At 41.8% G+C, this 26,954-nt stretch overlaps 1 protein-coding gene across 1 annotated transcript; it reads right to left on the minus strand.

Moving 5' to 3' along the window:
* Positions 1–982: 982 nt before the first annotated feature.
* Positions 983–26,599, minus strand: ap1b1 (adaptor related protein complex 1 subunit beta 1). The gene is made up of 22 exons (XM_041936719.1): positions 26,543–26,599; positions 24,626–24,686; positions 22,551–22,656; positions 22,320–22,455; positions 21,565–21,810; positions 21,131–21,321; positions 20,809–21,030; positions 20,519–20,639; positions 20,302–20,397; positions 19,546–19,661; positions 18,314–18,479; positions 17,423–17,521; positions 15,982–16,241; positions 15,418–15,625; positions 14,227–14,256; positions 14,006–14,143; positions 13,765–13,910; positions 13,552–13,681; positions 10,896–10,980; positions 10,274–10,360; positions 9,550–9,704; positions 983–2,559 (listed from the first exon to the last, which is right to left on the minus strand). The coding sequence occupies exons 2-22, from the start codon at positions 24,660–24,662 to the stop codon at positions 2,485–2,487; spliced, it is 2,850 nt and encodes a 949-aa protein (XP_041792653.1). The 5' UTR covers positions 24,663–24,686; positions 26,543–26,599; the 3' UTR covers positions 983–2,484.
* Between the last annotated feature and the right edge of the window lie 355 nt (positions 26,600–26,954).

A 26,954-nucleotide genomic window follows, 5' to 3' on the forward strand; every position in this document is an offset into this window, starting at 1 on the left:
ATGAATATTAAACAGGGAGCAGTGGGTGGCCTGATTCCTTTTAAGACAACAGATAAATAAAACAGCACTCAGCCCTTCATGTTAGACCTTTCCTGGCGTCCGTTTTCAGAATCCTGGCTGTAACCCTGGTTACACTGTCGTAAATTTACAGTGCAAAAACACAATGATCATTTTCTTGGTGTGAACTATGTTAGTGGTTTGGAATTCAACCAGTTCCTTCATACAGATGGAGCCTTTACCAGAATGCAGTGCAGTGGCGCCCCCTGTTGGAATGCAAACATCACATGGGATCGATACTATGGATAATTCATTAATAGAAGGGAGTCTGACGCTTGGCACAGTTCTGGACTGCTGACTCCTCTCTGGTCAGTAAGTCTGCAGCTGACCCTTATCGTTCAGAGAAACAGATCTGAGACTAGAGGTGTTTGTCTTCCCTATTAGGTGATGCCGCTGAAATCCAGGTTAAGCCTTTTCCAAGCAGCTCGGACTTTAAAAGCCCCGTCACCGCTTCGAAGGAGCTGCTCCACCTCAGAGATGCACTCGGCTGTGGATAAACCTCAGAATTCGCTCACGGCTCAAGGCTGAACAACGCTGAGAGACTTTGTATGCAAAGCAGTGAGGGCTGCCTTGTGTGTAACACTGGAGCAGAGCTGAGTTCTTCATACGAGGAGACATCAACGCCCCAAAGGTCATCAATGATTATAAAGTATGATGTGTGAAAACAAAGCCTGCTGGCTTCAGGGATTTCAGAAGCGTGAACTTTGCCAAGCAAATAAAACTGAGATAACGTTTTGCATCCTGTGCCAGTGGGACTTAAGTCTCTGGGCTTCGGGAAACACTGATCAACATATTACACTATTTTACCTACCAAACAATTACTCGATGAATCTAGAAAATAATCCAAAGTTTAATCAATGAAATTAATCGTTAGCTGCAGCCTTAATAAAGCTAAATACCAAAGAAGAGAGTGAACATGTGAATTCATAAAGACTTTTAATAGTCCTTTTTGAAATGATGTACACACAACGAACAAAATCATATCAATCAAAAGCCTCTGACTAAACATTTGATTATTGTTATTTTTTTACAGCATTTTGTATGAATCAGCCTTCACCACACACAAAGACACACACTCAGAATACGCGGCCACCTCTGTTCTAATCTTCACAAGGCGTTAGCAAAAGTGCATACATCCTGCAGAGCCGATAAAAAGGGCTTCAGTGTAATGACTCGGAATAAGGAATCCAATTAATGTAGAGTCTGCAGGTGAGGCAGGATGTTGTTCTAGCTGTTCCTCTTCCAGCTAAGACCGCGTGTTACCTGCATGTGCACTTACTACTCACAAGCGTTACAAACCATGACATCATAAGTTTTGAGATATCCCACCTGAGCCTTCATCTCAGGTAGCCATGGCGCTCCAACAGCTGCTATGAGGATCCAGAGAGAGCAAAGTGGCAGAGAGGCCCCCAGTGGCTGTCACCGATGCAGAGGGGAAGCAGCTCATACAAAATCCTCAACACCTGCGGCTCTCTGCCAGTTTGTAACATGTACACTAACAAGACCACAAACACAAATTAAACAATGGAATGACTAAGTAAGACAGCAGGCAGCAGAAAACTGCTGCTAGCCTATAGCATGTCCACATAATGATGTACAAATTAAAAGAAACAGACACCAACAAACGGTTTCCAAGCACACGTCAGACATTCTGCTTTCAGGGACAGCAGAGGATCCGATCCCACTGCTGACAACAGACGCTAAAAAAAAACTCTACAAAATGACAAAGACAACAATAATGTAGTAAGTTGTTGTAAGTATTTATGTGTCTCTTCTACGGCCCGGACAGCCACCTTCCACTTCACTCACAGGCGGAGGGAGAGTTAAAGCCTCATTCTGCTGCATTTTAATCGAAAGTACCCTAAATAAATATGCCGAGGGTGATGATTCACCTGCTAATGGCATATGCTAAAAATAGACTCCAATTTGCAGAGAAATGGGGCTAGATAATGATTAAAAACCCTCATGCAGAGGAAACAGTCACGGGAATGCAAGTCATACAGCCGTCTGTCTCCAAAAGACTAAAGGTCATCAGAGGGATGGCCTCAGTGGGGACGAGAGGAGGACCTGCTCAGGGTGTTCACTCAGAGTATCTATCATGAGATAATGTCCTGAAACTGAAACTAGTGTGTGAAGTAACAAAACAAAGAGGGGACAGGACAGCCAAAGACAGTGAACCAGAAATGTCTGCAGTCTTGGTGGAGGGGATCAGAGATGGGATCAAAAATTGGGACAAAAATCATTATTAACCATCCTAATTAAACAGCCGAATGACAAACATAGAGCAGCCTCCAGGCCCAACCCAGCAGGCAGAGGCTCCTGCACTGCGTGAAGCTGTGATATGGTTCATGGGTCAGGTGAGGGAGCGCAGGAGCAGGTGCCAGGAGCCTGCGAGGGCGGCGGATGGGTCGATGTGGGGGGTGTATTTCAGTTCTTCAGCATCGCCTCGTAGCTCTGGAACACACACTGAGAAACCTCGGGGGCTCTGCACTTCAGAGAGACCTGCGGGAGAGGAGAGTCGAGTGGGGTTCAATATGATTTCACTCGTAAGCTTGTCTGGTAAAAGGCTAGGTTATGACAGACAGATCACACAGAGCAGGTTTCATGCCTGCCCGCTGCAAGATGGGCAGCACCACAAGTCACACAACCCTCTAACAAGATGCACCAAAGATGATGTATGGAAGTTGTTCATGTGGACACACAGCAGTTGTTTTAATGACAAACCATCTCTTATAAAATTGAGAAATGAGAAGCATAATAACAATCATAATGATCATCCTCATAATATATTTATGTAGCACTTATCTAAACAAAAATTAGTGTCAGTATAATGGAGTAAGAACAGGCTAAGCTGATGTAACAAAGTGGCACGAATTCAGACACAAAGAACAAGGAAGAGATGTACTTTGCAAGCTCCCAACAGCGTCATGATGGAAAATGTTGACCTACCAAGTGTTTGTCAGACATATGGATGTTAATATTTCTTCAGTTTCATGAGCTCATGTGTATAAATGAGACCACAGTTACAAAGCAGAAGTCAATTCCAGGCGACAAAGTTCATTCTTTAAAATAACAAAACAAGAGAAGAAACACAAAGGCTTAATCCAGTCTTACTAGAAACAGAGGCACAGACACAAATACAGATACATAAACACACTGGAGAAAATAGAGGCAGCCTCTCCACTCTTTGATGTTATTCTCAGCTGGGAGTGGGTTCAGCATTTCATACAGCTTCACAAAGTGAGTCCCCCCCCCCCATCAACAATCCTGCAGATGTTATTTCCTCAGATCCAGAAAACACACTCTTTACAGGAAGCACAACACAGCTGGAGATCCGGAATAACTGTTCCAGGACAGATACTGCCATGATGCTGCACTAAACACTTACTAATAAACACCGGAGACAGTCATTCTGAATGTTTCACTAATTAATTGCGGCACGATCTGAACCAGCTGTGCTCTCTCTTCTATGACAAATGGGTCTGTGATGCGGGGAAAAGTCAAGAAAACAAGCATTTTTCTTGCCCTCTCACACACACACACACACAGACACACACTGCAGCCATCTCTGTCCACACAGAGCAGCTTTGACTCTAACTCACAGTGTTGTTCTTTCAGCTTTCATCACTGTCATTTCTTAGAATCGCCTTTGTTCCACTGGGGGGGATCACAGTGTAAGTTTGCTAAATATAGCAAGTGCAGACCCCGTGCACTGCTTTTCACTGACAAACAACACAGACAGATAAGAAACTAAATCCCAGAATGCTATGTCCCAGTCCTGCTTTCAGTCATGTTTGTTTTAAAGGTTCTGAAAATAGGATCTAAAATCACTGAAGTTCCAGCATGTTTTTTCTGTAATGTTTTCTCTTTTGATATTATAAATAGTAGTTATATCATAATTGGAGTGTGTTATGGTGGATGCCACAGAGCAGCAGTAGAATAAAGCAGTAATACTGCACAGCTCCTTCAGCGCTGCCTCTGCGCACTCAGCGCTCTTTACTAATGCATGCTGCTGCTGCTGCTGCTGCTGGCAACATTTAAGCAGCCGCTCTCCTGTCAGCATGGGGTAAGAGATGTGAGGAAATGCAGCTGCTTTAGCCACTGTGGAGAACCTGCTATTAAGAGCTAGAAACTGCGGCATTCATGTATTCAGCTTCGGGCTTGCTGCTAGAATAATTATGGAATTATATTAGCTGTACAGAGGCAAGAAAATAAGAGACAAAGAGGGATCAGGGAGCTACAATAACAGTGAAGGAGGCAGTAATCACCTGACAGTGTGTGCATGGTACAGGTTCAGAGACAGGATTCTTATTTTTAATCCAGCTTTGTTTCATCATCCCAAAACAATGAACTTCAAGTATCAAGGTGTTTCTAATGCTGCTTAGTTATAAAAATGGCCCCATCTCGTGTCACTGGAAGGTTTTTCTTTTTAACCAAAATTCTTCAGTGAGTGAGAGACACATCGGCCTTTGGGAAACCTGCATTAACCCTGAAGCCGCTGCAGTTCTCTGATGCAGCAATGCAGCACTGAAAGATGACCCTTCAACGCATGTTAGTGGTTTGATGAAGTGATGCATGGATCTTAATCCTCACATTTGATTTAGTTAAATATTAGTGTACTGGACAAAAGTTGTTTATCAAGTCAGCAATGAGTCTAATGTCATTAGATTCATCCTTTAGCATGTCAACAGAAGTAGGTAATATGTACACAATCCCATGCCTTGGTACATGTAATTTTACATCGATGTATTTTATATTGTGATACAGTAAATTTTCTGGAAAATCAAACTTTTTCTAAATGAAATAACTGGACAGGTTTGTCTACTTTTGATGAGTCCAGGTAATTTAACACCTAATAAAATGAAAGGTACTTCATCATATTGTTGCAAGAAATACATCTCTAAAAAACATATTATACAGTTTTTCTCATTGATTTGCATAATTCCAAGATATTAAAAAAGGGCCAAATACCATGATATAATGATACTGCAAAATCTCTGAAGGGAAACAAATATACATACAGTCTATAAGTATACATGTTATTAGTTTTAACTTGCGAGAAAACAGCTCTAAGCCAGTGTAGAGGGATGGCAGTTGTACAATATCTGTGTGTAGGGCAGCACTTTGGTGTCCATTTCTTTGAAACTCATTTTAACCAAAACCCTCAGAATTACCAGCTCAGGAGGTGGAGAGAGAAAATCAGCCAACATCACTGGTCACATAGTTGCCATGGGGACAGGAGATGGCAGATGAGAACACCGTGCCTCACGTCAAAAAGAAGCAGTGTCCCAATTTTCCACTATATAAACTATAAAGAATACCTGAGCCTGGATGGAAGTTAGTAAAACGACTTTTGAGAGCGAGTGACAATCAAATTCGGAAACTGAAAGCAGCTATAATCAGCATTTTCATAATTACATTTATTAAATGACAATGTGAAAGGTGCCGCTCAAAGTGACAAACTTAGAGAAAATTATCACCCAAATGTGCTGCTCTCCTCAACTTTACCACACTGATTAGCAAGTTTCAGCTCAATGTTTGTCTGTCCAGCCAGCAACTTTACTGTTTTGATTCACTCTCACAGCATCGGTCTCAGCAGCTGAGGCAGCTGTTTACAGCACAAAACCTCTAAAAACCCACAGCACACTACCAGCTCAGAGTTAGCAACTAGCTGGCGAACATGGTGGAGGATTTAGCAGCTAAAGAACTTTCCCTTGGTAGAAAGTGGAGACAAAGCACTGCTAAAAGAGAGAGAATATTGGACTTCAACAGCTCAGCAGAGGCACGGCTCAAATGTAAGAATATATTGCTCCATAAATGCTGGATGTGAAATAAGCAGCTGTTTGCTAACTAGTTCACCTCATCAACTTAAAATTGGCCTGATGCAGTGGTCAGTATTGCCAGTGTTAGAAAGAGTTCATGCATACACCAGCAGAAGAGCCGTAGCACAGAGTAGCGGATTTCCTTTCCTCAGATTTCACTTATTTGACGAGAGTAAGGCAAGTTGACCGACAAGATGGTGGCAGAGGACTTGGTGTCAAAGAGAGAAGCAAAAGTACCTATTTGGCAGCCTTTCAGATTCAAACCCAAAGCTAACAGGGAACCTGATAATATTAATGAGGCAATGTGCAAACTTTGTGGGATGAAACTGGCAGCGTCTGGAGGCTACACCTCTAATCTACACACACACACACCTTCATGTGCACCACAAGAGTGACGCTGCCAAAATGGGTCCCGCAGCAAAAGCTACACCGGAGATGAAAGTAAGTGCTTTACAGACATGGAGCATCACAGGCGAATATGTTTTCATGTCAAATGCCCGGTGTGATCCGTAACACTGCCGTTTCCTCACTGTGGCATCCCTACTTAAAAGCAGATGATATGTTGATATGTTCACAACTTGTTAATGTTGCGGGTTCAAAGAGAAAGCAAAAAGTTTTTCAAAGATGTAGCGGACAGGGAAGAGATGTTACTATGTTACTACTGTCCTCCATAATCCAATTGTCCAACTGTGAGCGCATCTACTTTTACTGTGCATTGCACTGAGGGGTAATAGTGTCCATTAAGACTGTTGTTAATGCACAACATAGTCAAACCCAGCTACAATCACTAGAGAGTGTGTAATTAGGACACAGCTATAAGTAGTGAGGCATCATGGGAGAGCTGAAGCCAATCAAGTTCCGAAATGTCACAAAAGCATTAAAAACAGTGAATATCAACCATGTCTCCAATCATGGCAATGAATTATAAAGGTGTTAATGTCACATCTTCGAAGCACAATAAAAACCCAAAAAGTAATGGGTGGCAGGGCTGTACTTCTTCAGGTCTAAAAATAGCTGCCGACAAAGGGCTTTAGCAGCTTGGCTTTAACGTGCCGTGCCAGAAGAGTGCAGGGACCACGCAGCAGCCAGCAGCTCGGAGAGACGAGAGGCAGAGTACACGCTGTACACCCTGTACACGCTGCACACATAACCTGGAAGTCCAGGCTCCTCTTCACTAACAATTTATGATCCATCTGCAGAAAGTAGAGGAGCCTTTCCCGGCCCACGGAGGAACAATTTGAACTTCAAAATTAACATGAAATCAAAATGACAGAAGGAGTGCAGCACAGAAACTCCTGAATTGATGAGGTTACACCATAAATGGACGCGCAGGGGAAATAAAAATGCAACTTTCAAGAGCGAGAACCTCAATAATGTACACCGCGTGCATGAAAAAAATGACTATTTAAATACTCTACAAATAACCATTACGTAACAATCAACGTTGAAGTCAGTCAATTAATCTCATGAAATACTACTCAAGTCTTATTTTTCTATATCCCCTACATCAGATAAGGCTACCTGCTGACATACTAAACTAAAACAATTTAAATTCTGAGGATTTAGGCCTTGAACACCTGTATATATCTGGTTAGCACTGCTAGGCTGGGTGCTAGAGAGGTGTCAAATAACTACAAATAGCTACTATTGTTTGCATTTCTAAGTAAGTTAGTTTCTCAGTATGTTCTTCTCTGGTGTTGACATAGCATTGATATAGACTTAATCGCCACCTACTGGCCTATGATGCCTGTTAAAGCGTTTGGAATCGTTTTTGCGTTCCCTGTATACAGAGATGATAAAATGAAGGTCGTGTGGACAGATTTATTTATTTTTTTAAAACAGTAGGGAAAGTATTTGTACACAGGCAGTCAAGGCCTTAATAAGCAAAAGCTGGCTGACTGACAGATTAACTAGTATAGACAGGAGGAAACAAAAATACATTGAGCTCTACCTTATAAATAAAAACATGATCTGAAAGCAGCATGAGTGATGAGCAGGGAGGAGAGTCGCACCAAGGTCATCATTCTGGACTAGTCATGCAGAATTTCTCAGACAAACACAATCCGTCAAGAGTGGAGACCGTGGCATGCTGACAGAGCAGACACACAACCACACAATGGACAACTCAAACAAGTACATGTGCACGCACACAAACATACAGATGAGTCACCAATACTAGCACCACACTCCATTCACTGCACAATCAAGCAGCCTCCCACCTTCAGCACACTCACCGCTCATTACTGCACATTAATCTCTGTCATGTCTCTGCTATGTCTTGACAAATGTGCAGTGATGACAGTATTTTCTAAACTCCATCATACTGACAAGTCGGGCTCTAATTTGTGCTGACGTGCAGGAAGTCCTGGGTGGATGATTTGGTTCAGTCATCTCTTTGATTCATTCATGTTTATTATGTAACATATCTCAAATAGTAAACATATTCAAATGTGTTTTTTCAGTTATTATGGCAGTTATGACTACAGCCTTTAAACACAGGCAAGTTTCCAGATTTGAAAGTTTGGATTAATGCAACAGAAGAGAACCAGTTTAAGCACAGTGAAGCGGTCGGGACCTTTTCTGGACCTGTATAAACATTTATTTCGTGCACCATGTCTTGTAATATCTCCTGTAACATTGAAATGATGTAAAGATCTACTTGCTGCCATGTGCCAACCCTTGAAAACAGCATCCCAACTTTTTTGGAATCAGGGTTGTACAATATTGTCAAGGTCCTGGCCTCGGCTCCAGGTTTCTTCCAATTTTCCATGCGTTTTCTCCCGTTTTCCCCTCCCTGGTGTTTCCAGTGTTTGTCTCTCTCTCCCCCTCCCTGTCTGCCTGTGGGTGTGGCGATCTTTCTGCACCTCAATTGCTCCACTGGACTTCTTCCTCCTCCTGTTTGTATCAGCCAACCCACCTACTTGTCAGTCACTTGTCACTACATCGGTCAGTCTAGTTGTTTGTTACTAAGGTTAAGGCTTCTGAGGGTTTTTGCGTTCTTAGCGTTCTTGGTATAGTTCTTGCTTCCCAGTGTTTTGCATTTTACTAACCTCTCCTGTGCTCTAGGTCCAAACCTCATCCTACCAACCCGCCTGCTGCTCACTTCTTCCAGCCTAGTCTCACCAGCCACCTCTGCTCTGACACTCATTGCCTGCCTGCCTGCCTGCCTGCCTCTCATTCATCTCTACGACTTCACCTAAGCCATCGCTGCCATCACTACCTTCACAACAGAACCTGATAAAAGTTTAACCTCAGTCTGCTTTCTGCTTCAGGGTCCAAACAATCGTTGGTTACAACATTTATAATAATCATTTTCAAAACTGCCTCAAGTGCAGTACAACCTTTAGGACTTATAAAGGTTGTGACCTTATTTAAGCATAAAATCTGGAAAAGCAAAATAAAATCAAGTTTCACATTTTTAACTTAGTTCTAACTATGTGGCAAGTACAATAATAACTTACAAGATACAAACTGTATTTACATACAACATGTTTCCATGTCAAAAATTGTCCTTATCCATGGGCAAACTCCCCTTGATCCTGACATTTATTACAGTAGCTGGCAGTACATACTGAACAAGGGGTTTAAAATGAGGTCCCTTAATAAAATACTAAAGGTCATCACTGTCACTGTCACTGAATTCAGCTAATACAACCAATGAAGTACTCACCGTGTAGTTTGGATTTCCTGCCTGCACCCTCAGCTCAGCCAGCACCCAGATGCCATTGGTCAGCTTCATGGACTGATACAGCATGTCCTGACCCTCCACTGTACGCTTGGCTATGGTGAAGACATTGCTACCCTGCAGCTTGCTGGAGGCCGCATCTGTGGAGGGAATATAACCAAAATAATAGTCAACATTTAGCTGCTGAACTTATACTGTTAAAACTATCTGAACCAGCTACTGCTAATGTTTAGTATTCAGCCATTAAACAGTCATTAAATGTATCAGACCATACAGGATTTCTTTTCCCCTTATTATTCACTAAAATTTCACTCCAGGCTGTCTGTGCAGCAAAGATGCAGTCACTAATTCGGAATAATCTTTTCTGCTCAGCCTCTGTCTCGCTGCTGCAACCCAGTAGGATGTGAAACCCTCTCTCTTTGTTCATGAAGAAGAAATTCAATCTGTGGGGGGAAATCGCCATTAAGCTGTCATTAGGAATTCTGCTCCAGTTCAGCTGCTCTCACGCTTGTGTGAAACTAAATTATCACACGTAAATAGGGACTGTAGCTGATGACTTCTCATCAAATACAATTTGCTTCGTTAGAAAGGATTTGAATTTGAGATCACGACGGCTCTGTTGGGCTATTTTCACATATAGGGAAGCTGCAGGACATGGCTGCACAGTGTAGAGTTCACCACATAGTGCACCCTCTTCATTCCCCATTACCTGAGCTGAGATGGCAGTCTTTGATCTGAAACTGGGACTCGTTGTCATTAGGAATGTCTTTCCATGTGGCGAGGAACACCTGTCGCTCTGCGGATGAGGAGACACAATCACTGGATAAGACCAAAGTCAGAGCACACACGGAAAAGTACTCAGGGTGAGGAAAACAATGGGAGTTGTGGTAAAAGTAAATGTGCACGCTGCAGTGAAAAAAAAAGTAAAAGTCATGTGAGAGTAGTTTGATTCCACACTAGACACGGGGTTTCCCGCTGCGGCTCCGGAGCATTAGCTCGCAGCCACTGGCAGCAGTCCTGCTGCTAGCCCCATCAGGAGCCTCCGCGGGGAGAGAGGCCAACACGTTTTCACAGAATAAATAAACAGAAACACACAAACCGGGATAGAAAAAAGGCGCAAAAATGGTATTGGTGTACAATCTAGGAGGAACACTGCAGACCTGAGAGGTGAACGAGTGCAGGCAGATTGTCATCCTCACACACACATACATCAAACTTTTTTCACATGCTTATAATATATCCTCGCTGAAAGACTGAAGTCTGTGTGTGTCGCTGACGTCAGCAAGGTTTTGAGGGTTTTGAGTGAAGAGATTTAGCCAAGAGACACTCACCCATCTTCCCGTCCTCTACAAACAGCATGCTGATGGGGTACTGGCAGCTGAAGTAGAATACGTCAATGTTGTTCTTAACAGCCACCTGCGAGAGTGATTACATGCAAGGAGGGGGGCAGAGGAGAACGACAGGAGGAGAAACAAGAAGCAATATATGGGCAATTACTTTTCAAGTGTCCTTCAAGGATGGGCATTGCTGGTTTGTGTGCTGTTTGCTTAACAAGAGCTGTGATCTTTGGGAATGTCACTCACAAATACACTAACACACACACAAACAGGTAATACTACTGTATTTCCGACATGTTCTTTACTTGCCTCCCATCATAGTGTAACTCACAGTAAGCATGAGGTTTCTATTTGCTGAAGAATATCAGCTAACATTTCATAACAGCTAAATATACACAGAATTTCTACAAAGAGACAGTAGTAATAGCTTAACAAGAGGATATAAATAAAGATGAAAACATTAGGAGATAAGAATAGCAGACAGTGATTAAAAATAAAACACTAAAAATAAAAGATAGGACACAAACAAGGCCGGCTAGTGAGAGAAAACAAAAATAGCACCGAACAGCAGGTCTGTACTTGGTAGTTTAACCTCCTCAGTTGGGAGCTTTTATACCTGTGGGCCCAAAAGTACAAAGCAATGAAACACTGTGGCATAATGACGGCACCTCAAGTAACAGGTAGCAGCCAGTGACATTGATCAGGCACCAACAAAGTACTGAGAGAAGGACAAGAGGAGAGCAGAAGACTGACTTGTGAATAATTCATTAGGCCTGATTATTCCTAGGTGCAATGCAGGACTGCCAGTAACACAGCAAGTTAAATGCAAACTACACAGCTTCATTCTGTATGTCTGTAAACTAAACAAACTCTTTTATAGAGCATAGAGTTGGTTTGTTCGCAAACACTCAGAGATTTCTGTGCTCCCCGATATTCTTGCTCGCCAGGACAACATACAGTATCTTTTCTGTATGTTGTCCTCATTTTGAATTTGTCCACATTTTTGAAATAGACTATTATCTCACATCTTAAGATGAAATAAGTAGGTGATTAATTGATCAGTTGATCAACAGATAATTAACTGTTAAAAACTGTTTAGAAAAAAAAGAAGGAAAAACGCAATATTTGGTACCATCTCATTTTTGAATATCTGAATACATGTTTTCTTTGGTCGTATGATGTAATTAAATGAAATTCTTTGGTTTTGGACTGGTGATTGGCCAAAATGAGCTATCTGAATTTGTCAACTCCAGCTGGCGAAAACTGTGATGGGCATTTTTGACTATTTTCTAACATTTTGCAATTGAGGATATAATTGGCAGATTAATCGATAATGAAAATGACACCTTTTGAGCACCTGCCTTCATCGATTTGGGAACGACTGTACTAGACTGCTTTTTGGACACTCTTTACTGCTGAATAAGCATCCTGTGTATGTCAGTTTCTGGAACCAGTGAGTAGCCACTTTGATTTCTTAAAATTGAACTGCAGTGTCATTGCAGATGGCCCTAAAGTGGCAAAAATATCCACGAAACTGTGACTGTGACTGCTATTGACTGTGGAGGTATACCAGTGTCAAAAAAAATCCACACAAAAGCAGTTAAAAGAGCACTCAAAAAAATATTCTGGGACATTATATTCCATCGAGACGAAAAACACAAAGAACCTCTCAAAATAAAATATCTGAGAAAATGTCAGAACAGACAAAAGTACACATCAAAGCAGGGTCTAGAGGCAGCAGAGTAAAAAGGTTAGAGGGGCTACTGAGGACAGGAGAAACAAAGGAGCCATGTGTTGTGTGACCACTAATGACCACCCCCACCTCTATCGTCCCCCTCCACACCCTTATCTTCTCTCTCCAGCTGCACACAGTACCCGTCCACCATTCTGCCCAGTTAAAAGCACCAGCCTGATCAAAAACAAGCCAGCCTCTGCTGCTCTTTTCATTTGCAACTTATCACAGCTCTTCTGAAGGATGTTTCATGTTTTAATTCCATTTTTATTCACAACATGGGAATTCAACAGTATAGCTAAATAACAGTGAGGATGCATTACTAATCATTTAAGACACACGGTCAATTTTCAGGACAAAACTTATTGTAGCAAGAGATACAGTCAGGGCCATGAATATTTAAACCAGGAAGCATTTGCAGTTTTGGACCACAGCTTCCGAGACAGCAATATTAACGGCTTCAGCTCCTGTCGGAAAGGGCTGTCTGATGGCAAGGTAAAGCAATGAAAATACACTCAGTAATCCTGCTGCTTCTCCAAACTGTGGGCACGTTGACCGCCATGTACTGTAGGTAATACACTAGATAAGTACCTCATACAACCCCACTTCAAATTATCTGAACTAACCCTTTAACAAGCAGCCATGTCTGCCAACTCTGTTTACATTACAATGCACCTTTGACAGAGTGCTGTCACAATGTCTTCAGCCCGTGGCCCAGTAAAAGCCATGTTAGGACAGTTAACTTGAGGCCTCAGTGTCCTCATAAGGCCAGTCCTGAAAAAGGCTGCACACACATTGTGCATCTCATCTGTACTCGGCATCTGACAATCATCCTGTTGACAAGTCGCATCATTGTCATGAGTGTGATGTAAAAGCAGGGAAACATTCAGGGGAAAATTAGCACTGTCTAAATGTTACCTGCAGGTTACTGAGAGGCTCCATCTTCATGACAGGTCCGACAGTACTGAGGGGAAGGGTCACTTCAATACTTTGGTTTGGGCTAAGAGGGGTGAGAACCTGGAGTGGACCAGCCGGAGCGAGACCAAAGCTACAAAGGAACACAGAGAGGGGGAAAAGTGTCACAAAATGTGAAAATCTGAGCTGAGCACATTGCTTGGTAGGTGATCTTACCTGTTTCTGTTAAACTGGATGGCAAAATCCGTCATGACACTCATAGCTTTATTAGTGAGGGTCATCTCCATTTGGATGACCCCAGCTCGGCGGGCAAACGTGCCAGATATCTCCAGTCCCTTGGCCTTCATGGCTGGAAGCCAAACCTGAACAGAGGAGAGATCAGCTCTTTTATTAGGGATCCCACCACCGCTGTTACATCACTCTATACTACGTCTCACACCAGCTTATCAAGACTCACTGTTTTAGGGGGGCTGTAGGCTCCCATGGGCATACCAACTCCACCTCCGAGATCAAACAGGTCATCCAAACCGCCGCTCACAGGAGCATTGAAAGAGGACGGCATTGCAGCTGCAGGTGCACCAAAACCAGCTCCCATCTGTGGGTCACAAAGCAACACGTTACCCTAAGACATACATTCACCTTTCATTGAACAATCAAAGCCAAACAAAAAATACTTACAGCAGGACTTCCTCCAAGGTCTCCGCCAAGCTGGATAAGGGGGGGAAGAACCACAGAAAATTCAGGTTATCTACTGGTGCAGCATTCAATTATATGATAAAGCGTTTTAAGAGGATGGATGGAGGAGTGTGAGGGTGTAAGGAATGTCTTTTGGTGATTAATGGCAGGTATGGGATTTACACTATTAACAAGAGAAATAAGAGGGAGACACCAGTACAGGAGACATTCCTCCTTTCTGTAACTGACCTTTTACTGTCCACACAAGTCTGACTGAGTAGCTATTGAAGTCCAATAGGTTATGTTTAAATGCCACTCACTAATTGTGTCTACTGTAGTGAAGAAAAGGTTGGGGCACAGTGAACAAAGCTGGGGGTGCAAAAAATATAGTGTTTCCACACAGTGACAAAGATGAACTACAGTGTATGGTAGACATAATTATGATTTAAAAAAACATCAGAGAGATATACTAAAATCTCTCTGAAGTGGGAAATATAAACAATAAAATACAAAGTGCAAACAGGCACAGACAACCGCTGGGGAGGACTATTCAAAGGACACAGTGGTACAACAGGGGACAAGAGGGGGTTCTAGGCTGTTGCTGGCCTTTACTGGTCCAGCGTGGTCCCCTGGACCAACCTCAGTGGGGCTGTAATCTGGGGGCGATGGGGACTGATGAGAGAGCTGAGGTGACTGAGGAGTGTCCGTCCGCAGGGGAATGGGTGGCTGATTGAAACATGAAAAACATTGCAGAGCCCAGAGATAAGAAAAGAGATGGACTCAAGGATTTAACAGCATGCTTACTGTAGATATCACGATAATAAAAGATGATAAATGACGAATGAAAATGTCAGACTGATGCATGAGAACTACAGTAAAACAGCACTGATTAAATGAATCCTCTAACATGGCCTGACATGGTTTATCAATGCTGTGCCCTCTCCCTAGGTGTAGTTACCGGCTCAGACTCATCCCCCATCTGCAGGTGCAGCGTTGAACAAAGAAAGGAAAACACACAGGGGTCAAAAGAAAACGCACCAAAAGGTAGAAAAAATGATGAAAATACAAAGATACATTACCGTCAAACGGTCCCATTAATATATATAAGCCTATTACTGAAATCTGCTAAGATGTGCTATACCAGCCTTTAGAGCCTGACCGCTTCAGTCAAACAGTGGTGTGCAGAAGACCTACCAGGCTGTCCAGTCCACCTCCAAGAAGGTCCATAGCACCCATCTGCATCCCAGAGGAGGGGGCTGGTGGTGGTCCAGTGGCAGTGGGAGGCGTCAGGTCCAGATTAAGCAGATCTCCCAGGAGGTCTCCCTGGGATGGGATGACGGCAGGGGGCGCCTCAGAAACTCCAGCAGCAGAACCTGTATCTGGGCTGTCAACACTCTCTCCGCTAGGAGAAAAAAAAAAGATTTATTAAATTAGGTTATGCATTTTGTGTCATTTTTTTGCCAACTATTTAGTTTGCAAAACATCACTGTTGATGTTCAAATACACAGTGAGCCTATTTGTCGTTAAACTGCTGATATAACCCCATCTAATCCAGAGAAAAACGGCAAGTAGATGTGATGAGTAGCATCTAAAAGGCAGGAAGGAACAAAGAACAGCTGCACAGCTCGACATGGCTGCAAAGTGTGTCACTCAGCAGATTTGAAGAAAAACATAACGGCAGAGTCGAGATGCTAGGTCCACTTAAGTAAACAAACCCCTCTGCCTGCAGTGTCAAAAAAAGAAAGGTGCATGACTCACGATCCAGCACTGCCGGGGAGTCTCTTGTGCTGAACACCACGGCTGCCCTCAACAAAGGCACTGGGGGGCTTGTGGTAGACAGAGGCCAGAGTTCCAATGTGGCAGATGAGCTCCTCCAGCAGTGTGGGCTCAATCAGATCGGTCTCCTCAGAGATCAGGGGCTTCTCAGCCAGAACCACCTCCTTTGCAGCCACGGGGTCTGTGGAGAGCAGACGCCAGTAGATGTAGCCACGGTCCCTGAGGTCTGGGTTATCAGAGTCCTGCAGGAACAGATGGAGGTATAAGGAGGAAGGATTATTATTCATGGAGCTTGTTTAATAAATACTTAATGTTAGACTATTTTCTGTCTTGGCTCCAGTATGAGAGACTGAGCTGTGATTCAGGATTTCAAAACTGAGTCAGCCTGGGTAATGCTAGGATTTGGCTAATGTATGAGGAACCTGACACTGTACATTTTTATTACAGTGGAAAAAGAAGAAAGTTCACAGGGTTTAAATTAAATTAAGTTATAAAAACTAAATGTGTGTATGCAGTAAAAATATATTTTGTTACAAGGTTCTTTTAACTTATGAGGCACATTGTCCTCTCAATACTGCTCTTAGGCTGCCAAGAGCAGAACAACATGTTTGTGTTTGTACATCTGTTTCATCCAGTGTTGTTGCACACACAGTTATGTCTGTGGCTGTATACAAATCTCTGGAAATTACAATACACAAGGCCTCTAATAAATGACATCTTTGTGAAGCTTCAAATGTTCAGTTCTTGTTGACACTGTGTGAGAGAGAAGTTGACACAGCTCTACAGTTGTTACTGTATTATACTGCATCATAATGAGGCGTTTCTTGTAGTCTGTCATCTTCATGTACATAAATAATGGGAACAGTTGCATCAAACTCATTCTTTCCATGCTGATAACATAAATCAAACACATGCACATTTTATTTACGCCTTCAAATATTGACACACGTACATGTGCAGAGATGCTAAGCTTTTGTATCTGTATTGACACAATGCTGCAAACAGGTGGATCTTCACTGAGGTACATGTTGACATGAGACCAGACACTGACAATACAATATAAAACCTGCTAAGAATGTTTGTTTTCATTGTTTAAAATTAACTCGCTACCTAAAACCATTAAAACACAATTACTGTAACTGTAGCGTAAGCTCAAACCACCACAGTCATTACAGAGGTGAAGTGGGAGGCTCAGATCCATATTGCTATGACAATACTCCAGTGTCCTTGAATGAATAAATGGAAGACCAAAAGCCAAAAGCAATGTCTGATGGGATCAAATTACACAAGCTAGAGGATGAAGACATGGACAGCATTCACAGTAGTAGGCAGCATGGTGAGGACCGTCAAATATCTGCAGATACAGATGACGGCAGGAACATATAATGTATGCATCAAACTGTATGTGTGCTTTTTTTCTCACCTGTGTGGCAAGGCTTAACACCTGCTGCACTAGCTCCTGTGTCTCTGTTGGCTTTTTCAGGAACAACTTGACGATTGCCGTAAGTAGCTGCAGCTGCACCTACAGGACACAGCCAACACATTCAGTACATGTTAGAACTGCTCACATAGTACTTACATACAGCTAGCGTAAGTACAATTTGGCCTAAAACTGTAATGTGGTGACAAGGTGCATCTTAACAATGACCCTGTAACAATGACCTGTGTGGAAGCACAGTAAACACATAACAAATAAACAGTTGAGACTCATTTAACTTTTCAGGTTCTAGGTTTCTCATGGCCACACCCTGCAAAAGTAAAAACAGACCAACTGCTAGTTTAATTAGTAGTTACCATACAACAGCACAGAGGGGAACATTTTATGCATAATGCATTGCTTTCTACCCACAAAAGTCACTTAAAGTAATCGGAAAAGCCTCTCCAAGACAATGGTATGGGAATACACATATTACTTAGGGGGGGGCCACTTCAGCAAGTAAAGCCTGGTGTAATCCTACGACAAAGTACGGCAGAACACTCTGCAGAGTGAAGACCGGCTCTAAAGAAAGTGTAGGGTCTGAGCCCGATAGAAAAAGCGCTCCATTATTGTGGTGTCTTCCCATTTGGCATGATTCTTTTATTTCTCTCACAGTTAGCACAGATTTTGTCGGTTAAATAAGACCAGTTCTCTGTGGAACTTTGTGTCTGGCATGTCACCTTTCACTGTCTTGCTGCAGCTAACCAAAGGCTTTAATTAACTCCCAACTACGGAAGCAAATAACAAAAAAAGTGTGCTTCTTACTGCCAGCACTGACTCCAAATTATTGGCGCCACCAAAAATTCACATGGACTCCCTGCACTCTCCTTAACACACCTGAGTGCTTTCATCGTGGAAACCCTCCAAAAAGCTCTCCAGCAGCTCATCAGCGTTGTCGATGCGCTCAGCATACTCTCCCACAATCCAGATCATGGCGGCACGTGCCTCCGGCTCATCCAGGGAGTCCAGGTTTTCACACAGAGTGGCAATCACACTCTCATATCTGGATACAGTCACATAACGCAACATTACACACAGTCAAATACTGCAAATCCATTAGGAGAGACAAAAAAACGTCAATGATCACATAACAAATTACCCCAGTTGACTTAAAACTGAATTAATGTATTTGTAACCATCAGGGCCAGAAAAAAAAACAGCAAAACAAGCTGACAGATAAATAGCCACCACATGTCACTGCTTTAGAAAACATGGTAGCAAACGTCTGCCTACTTTAGCACCCAGGAGACACAGAGCAACATTAGCATTACTTTGGAGCAGCGCACTCTGGCAGCCTGACAAATCTAAAACCAATATTCAATGTCCTTTTAGCGCTGGGTTGGTCTTTGGGTCTTTTGCTTGCTAGATGTTCAATTAACCAATGTTTTCTGCAGTGATGGATGAATTCCTGTGGTTGAGACATTTCTGATATGCATTAAGTATTTGATAATTACCAATTCTGTTTACATAATGGTTTTATTCTGCCAAAGCAGAAAGATTTAGTGGATGTCTAATTAATGGAAATGGCAGAAGTTTGAGTGGGTAGTGACTCATACAGCTAAAGGCTCGAGCCATGCCCAGCTGGAACCTTTGCAAAGCTTCTCCCTTGGAGACTCACGACTCCTCTGTGATGTGTGGGTGAGGTTTCTGTCTAGCACATGAATCCACTCTGTTGGATCCACGGCAGATGTCACGCTGCATTCGAACGAACCTGACCTTTGACCAGGTGCAGTCAAGGAGTGTTGTCGACTACAAACAGTCTGTGTTACTGAGGACAGTTTTCTTTTGGGATAAATGCCAATCTAAAAACACTTTTTGTCTGTGTAATGAGCTTTCACTCAGCCCATTTAGAGACCAAGCGATATTAATCAGAGGGTCAGTAAAGTGTAACAGTCAGGCTGTCTGCTTGTGTGTAACAGTTTGTGTGGGTTAATAGTATACTTCAGACAACAATACAAGGCATTTTATAGGCCATACAACATCATACATTTAAAAATGTCTCTAATTGAATGGCCAGTGTTAACAAAGAACGTGTAAATGACAACACTGATGCCTAAGTGGGAACCTACTTGTTAGGGTACTTGCGGAAGATGTCCTTGATAACCACAATGGCCTCCTGCACCACATAATTAACCTTGGTTTGGATGAGGTCTAGCAGTGTGCTGACACAGCGCTCTGCTGATTGCTAATGAATGGAGAGAAAAAAAATCTGTCATGATATGCCTGCCGATTCAAAATAGCACAAAGAAATGCAAATAAATTCTATGCATATAATATGTATATTAAAAAATACATATGCCACAACAAGCTTTATCATTTTTCAGCTGTGCGACATCATTAATAAAAAAATATGGAATTTTTCTTCTTGATGTCCTTCACTTTAAAACTAAACCTAAGAGGTTTTGAAATATTCCACTTTATTTTCTTATATGTAAATTCCTAGAATTAACAGGTGGCTTTATGTACTGTATTTAACTTTAAGCCTGGACCAAAAGGACTATTTAAGCATCAACAGTAAACAGGTGAAATTATGAGAGTATAATATCATGATGTATTGTATACGATAAGTGTCCAAAATGGAAATGTAACAAACCGTTCTAGTTTGTTTTCAGAACGAACACACTACACTGTCATGACGACCTTATATTCATTATAAAAACACTGCAACTGTGACTGACTGTGAATCCTTTTGTCATTAACAGTGTTGTGATCTGATTGGGTTCAAGTACCAGTAAAAACTAACATTTGAATCTGTGAACTACATAACTGACACAAGGATCTGTCGACAAAGCATCTGGTGACAGTATGACATCATCTTCACCCACCTCTACTTTGATGGCACAGCGGCCAATAGCTCGAACCGCTTTACGGACAAAGTCCACATCCACCTCAGTGGCGTACTCCTTCAGCTCAGCCAGCACCTACAGCAAGGCAGACGAGCAGTAGTGTCACCCAGATCATCTTGTGAACGATATCTATAAATAAGATAACGTCTTCACAACTTTTTCAACATGTGACTTATTATGGCTTTGGGTGTGTTACCTGGGCAATGTTGGCTTGGGATGCTAGGCGAATCATAATGTCCAGCTTCTCCAGTTTGACATAGATTGGGTCATTGTACTTTACAAAGAAAACCTTCATCTCGTGCTTCAAGATCTCTGGGCTAAAAAAGGACATTTCTTGTTATTTGTGGTAATCAACTTAGACTGCACCACAACATACAACAATACAAGTAAGAGGAAACTAACTGAAATATCGCATGTTACAGTAAATGCAAAGTTTATGAGGTCCTGCTATTCCCAAAGTATAAAGAATAGTAAAGAGACATTTACCGTCTCTGTACAATGAGGTTGATGTTTCTGAGGGCCACATATTGCAGCTCAGGCTCAGCAGAGAGGAGAGTGACAAGTGGAGGGGCAAGCTTCTTCAGCAGGGTTCCATAGTAGTCCAAGTCTTTGGGCAGCATCTCCATGAACTTCATTAAAACTTTAACCGCTGACAACACCACTGCAGAGTTTGCATGTGAGAGCCGTGGGGTCACACGCTCACAGATGCTAACAGATGTTCAGAAGGAGGAGGAGGAGAAAATTACGCAGGGTTTACTGGGAATATCTGCTAACTGGTATGCAATGTTGATAAAGTGCTTTCTCTCACCTTTGGGACTCACGATCATCGCGAGGTGTGTAATTGGCCAGGCAGTCAAGAATGAATATCTGTCCCCACTCTGTACACTCATTTAAAGCTGTCAGCAGCTTGTTGATGGTCTGTGGGTTCAGGTCCAGGAGATTACTGTTCGGGTGAGACTCTGCTATCTCAGACAACGCAGCCACTGCGTTTGCTACAACCTTTAGATGAAGACAAGAGTACAGATAAACATTGACAGAGAAATAACAGCCACCAGATATAACAAGATATAAAGGAGAGGTCATTGAACTAACACAAATCTGCCAACATGTTTAACATTTGTATGCCAGCACAAGGCTTATCAGTGAAAGGCAGAGCAGGGGCTTGTAGCCAGCTGTGTTGCTCTTAGTATGAGATCCGGCTGGCTCAATAGCCAGCTGGTCGGCGGCCTGAAGGAGTCGTACCATGGGGTTGGAGTCCGATATGAGGTCTTTAAGGGTGTCCAGGAAGCCTTGGTCTTCCACCAACTGGGCGTTGATATCATGCAGCTTTGCTACACACACAGCAGCCGTCTTCCTCACGTATGGGTCTTCATCCTTCAGACATTTCCTCAGCGGCTCACAGAGGTACTCCGTGATCTTGTCCACACGGATGCAGCCCATTGTACGAACAGCAAGAGCCCGGATTAGAGGGTTAGGGTCTTCACAGTCCTAGGTGGGTGGTTCAGAGAGATGTTTGTCATAACTTTTGATCTGACATGTATCTAACATTTACTTGAACTGGCACTTTGTAAAGAATTAAATCATCATATACTGAGGTGTCAACGCTACTGTAGTATAATAAAAGGGAAGAAAGAAGAATCTTCAATGGGTAATGATGGCTGTATTTATCCTAAACTGATCCTGAGGTTTGGTAATTATCTCATTGAGTGAGAGAGGTTCAAAAGGGAAATATTGGCAAGTCACGTTACACAGCTGTGCAGACGATGCCCAAAACAGCATGCATGAGTAGATTTTAAATTAGTGTGAGTGAGTGTACTTATCCTCCCTGCTATTGAAAAATATCTGCATCTGTAAATAAAATGACAGTCTGAAACTTCCTGTTACCAAGATGACACCAATCGTGAAACTGTCTGAAATCAATTTCCAGGAAAATTGAGAATAATAACGTTTGGGCTCAAGAACTAGTCTATACACACTTAAGACAGATTGATCTTTACCTTTACAAAGGTGTTAACAGCCATGATAGCCATGTCTGGCTGACTCTTGGCATAGTTCATCAGGTAGAGGTAGACCAGCTTTTTCAGCTCCAGGTTGTCCGTCTGCATGCAGTTCACAACATCTGGGAAGAGAGCGCTGAAGGAGGAACGAGGTGTTATGTGACTACTGATTTAACATGGAAGGTGATATGTTACAGTGCCTTATTCCAGTGTGAATGTTCCTTGGCTCACCTGACATCCTTTCCAACTGTCATAGAGGCAATGACCTTCTTCACAGCCTCCTTCTTCTTCTCTTTCTTATCACTGTTAAGCTCTGCTTTGAGCTCAAAGATCTCCCCTGTAGACACAAGAGAAAAAGGGAATCACATATCACGCAATCCATTTGTGATGAGGCAGGTGGAAAACTGGAAAGTGCAGCATTTCTCTCTTTTCACAACATGCAAACTGGAAAGTGGATACACTGGCACACAATGTACAGTGTTCTTTATCTATCAAAAGTAGGGATGCACTGATTCAACTTTTTCAGTCACTGATACCGCTATCTGGGCCCATGACGAATTTTCCTAACTTGGTTAAATAAATAAATAAAAGAAACAAATAAATACACAGATAAAAAGGTACTGAATTGATATTTATCGAAATAATTGTATCCAATATCAGACTGGCCCATTGTCACCGATACCCGATCCAGCTGTTCAGCTGAGTCAGTATCAGACCAAATCCAATACCAGTATTAGTGGTATTGGTATCGGTGCATCTCTACTAAAAACCCCTCAAAAAATACAGGATGGGGGCATTGACATCCTCAGCAGTTTCTGATACTGATGGGTCATATTCTTTGTCAGGGGTTTAAGTTGACACAAGCAACAATCTTGATAAGTGTGCATGATAGATGCTGCATCTTTTAGCCTTCTAAGTGGTCCGGTGATAGAAAGCTTTCATCATAAAGCTGCAGCAGGATGTGTTCACTTGGCATTATTAGTAGCTGAACAGCAGCCGATTTACAACACAGCTCCAATAACACAGCAAATAAGAGTTAACAAATCATGTTACTTCACTGTTGACGAGTAGAGCTAGCCAATTATTCAACATGATCTTTTATCTACTTTGAAAACAAAACTTGACACCGAGGTTCGTGTTTTATGCGTCTGTGCTTTATCAGATGTTGTGCATGGCAGTGGGACACAGCTCAAAGCACTGAATATCAATTTGATTACATTACATTTTGCAGACATTAACATCATGATATATAACATATGTTATGTCCAATGTTATAATATAACAACAGAAAAATATTCTTATTAACATCATGAACAGATTTCAACACCAAAGCCGTTGATCTCCATGGTAGTGGGAATGTCAGTCATTTACCACGCATTGTGACTGCCTAAACACACAATATGTATAACGTTGTGTGTCTTTTTCCTAATAATACAAAATGAATTGTTGCTAATTGCTAATATTTAATTAACTGTGTTTTTGTAGGTATTGAGTAAAGCATCTTGTCATCTGAACCTCTAATGAAAGATGGCAAGTATTTTCTTCTACTTTGTACAAACTAAAGGAGACTAAACATTAATTACATTACATTTCAGTGCAGTGACGGATGTGCCTACTGGCATGAATTAGACTATAAAATCATACACTGTCAGTAAACTGTCAATTTTGGGCTTAAATCTGAGTCTACCTACTTAGAGTTTCCCAAGGATTGTACACCGCTAATCTCTTCCAAGATGTTAACAATAGACTGCAAACAGCAACATCGGGCAGAAGCACAGAAACAAACAGATACTGAGAGAAACATGCTCTTTTGTCCCAAGCAATCCTAACAAACATAAGGGATCTATACACTATCATTCATAAGCATCTATTTGTATTTTCTAAGACAGGTTTGCAAGAATATGCACAGTTCTGGGTTGTGTGAAAAGAGCCACACAAACACAAAAGAAGGCACAGCAGGACAGTTAAATCTCAGGCTGTTAATGCTCAATATGTCTAATCTGATTTACAATAACGTGAGCTCCTCAGTTCTTGGTAATAATGTAAACACAAAGCAAGGTGATAATATCTTTGGTTCTGTTTTCAATGTCAAGCTAGTTCACTTGGGTACTGGTAATGGTTGATTCAACAACTCAAATTTACAGAATTCACGTCTGGATTGGCAGAAATAATCATACAGCACCGCTCAGCTGACTATGCCACAATTTCCACAAAGCACTTGCTTAAAACAATGCAGGGATGGATGCCACTGCAGTGGTTTACACGTTAATCATTTGTCTTATGAATTAAATAGTGAGCTTTCAGACCTTTCTTGGTAGTGGTGAAGTACTTGGAGTCCGTCATCTTGGATCCAAATTGTCGATTCTCCTGCGAAAGATAGGGAGGGTGAGAAAGACAACTGTGAAATCTTTTCCTGAGTGGAAACTTGGAACATCACAAGAGCAACAGGAAATAGTAGAAGTGCAAGCACAGGGAAATAAAAGGAATTCCTGTCTTCTCAGGAACAAATGGCAGTGATCTATCAGAAAAGAAAACAATGGATTTTGCTGAGAAAAGACATTATATCTCCTCTTTTAACATGAATCTTGTTGACCAGCAGATAAGTGGCCAACAATATCTTGAGCCAACTTCAAATGTTATCTGCAGCATGTAAATATATGTATTTCCTGTTTTTCCTGATTTCCACACTTCATCCAGCACCTCTCTGCAAAACATCTCCCATTTTTACAAGATTACTTCCTGCTACAACATTTGAGCATTTCTGATCAAGTGAAAGGGATGTTTAACGCAAAAGAAAGGAACATGAATTAATTTTAAGTGAGACGTTCCCTGCATAGGGAAAATAATACAAGGACATACTCCAAAACTTTTGACCATGCAATTTTTATCTTATGACAATTACGACTGTCAAATGATAATATAGTTTGTGTTGACATCATTACACTTCAGATACTGTGTTGCCTTTAGCACTTGCAATCTATGTCAACAGTGGGGGTCATCATGTGTAGTTACACACATATGATTATGCTACTTTGTTCACTTGCCTTTACGAAACGAAACAGGCGGCATCTTAATCAAAAAATTTATGGCTAATGATTTAATTATCCTTTTATTAATTCGATTGACTTCCTACTCAATCAGACGCTCTGTCAAATCCAAATTTTACTTGACCATAACTCACACCACTAGATAACCCGAACTGTTTTTAAGCAGTAATGTTAATGAATGCTACCTATATCAGTCTGGATATAACAATAACACAGGCAATAACTACAGCCTCTAACTGTAGTTTAATTAACATTCCACGTTAATTGAACAAAACTTCATAATGATGCTAGCAGAGTGACGGTAACAGTTAGCTAACTGTTATTTGACACCAAGTCAACATTAATGGCAGAGGCCTATCAGTTAACGTTAACTTGTTATTAGTAACAATGAACAGAGTCGACAAATTACAGTGTTTCATTGATCTAACGTGACAGTTTCATTATTCATCGAGCTTCAGGTAGCTGTCAACATCAGACAGGATGTTAGCTACAAGTTAACCAAATACGATACGTTCAAACAACTGACGACATAGCTCCCAGGATAATACACCTGATTACGATTGGTTTATTCGATAATTCACGCAGCCAACATGCCGTACTGATGCTAAATTAAAACTGTAATCTTTAATAGTTTCCAGACTGACAATATGAGTACTTCACACAAGCTGACTTAGAGTTAAGATGCTAACTTAGCCGAAAAGTAGAGGAAAGGTTCCCACTAGCTGGCTAGCATCAGGCTACCATGGCGTTAACGTTAGCATAGCAGGCTCGAGTGTGTTCAATTTCGTTGGAAGAGAACTAAAATATGTAAAGATAACGTAAAGTTGGATAAATTAGTCCAGATAGTTCTGCATTCAATTACTCACGCATAATTGATTCGCCCATTCCTGCATGTTTGCAGACGTTACGGTTAGCTGAATGAAAGTGCAGCTAAAAGCTAGCTCTCTGGTGCAGTGTGCCTGTCAGCGTAAGCTAGCGCCTGGCCACTTTACTAGCTCGCACAGCTGAGACATGACCTTCTAAGTACAGGCTTAAGGAAGCCTTGGCCGGGATAGTTAAGCTCTTAATCTATCGGCCTGGTTTGAACGTTACTCAAGGAATTAGCGTACCTTCTGGAGTTAAAATTAGATTTGCCACACAATGAATTTAGAAAGAAAATCTCCACAGACATCTTACCGTGACAGGCGTAGTAGGGGCTGTGATGGCCTTCGTCCCCTCCCACTTGATTTACTTCCGTCTTTCCACAAAATAACGTTTGCTAACAGTCAACGTCAGTTTTCCTGTTGAAGGAGGCTGGTCATAATTTTGGTTCAACAACTCTGTCAACAATATGGTCTTTTCAGTACTTTCCAGAAATTGGGGACAGTTTCTTCAGCTTAGCACTCTATGGATGAGCATATCCACCGACCTGTAACAGCTGACAACAAAAAGAGAAGTTTACAAAATATTAATTGTGAGAGTTATCCAACACAGTTAGTGAAAGACAAAATAATCAGGTTCTGTAAATACAGTGGTCATACACCTAGTTGCTATTTCGTTTGGTACACATCTGATTCAGTCTAAACTCTGCAAATGATTTATGGTATAC

This window comes from Chelmon rostratus, chromosome 5 (assembly GCF_017976325.1).
Source record: "Chelmon rostratus isolate fCheRos1 chromosome 5, fCheRos1.pri, whole genome shotgun sequence".
NCBI classification, from domain to species: domain Eukaryota; kingdom Metazoa; phylum Chordata; class Actinopteri; order Chaetodontiformes; family Chaetodontidae; genus Chelmon; species Chelmon rostratus.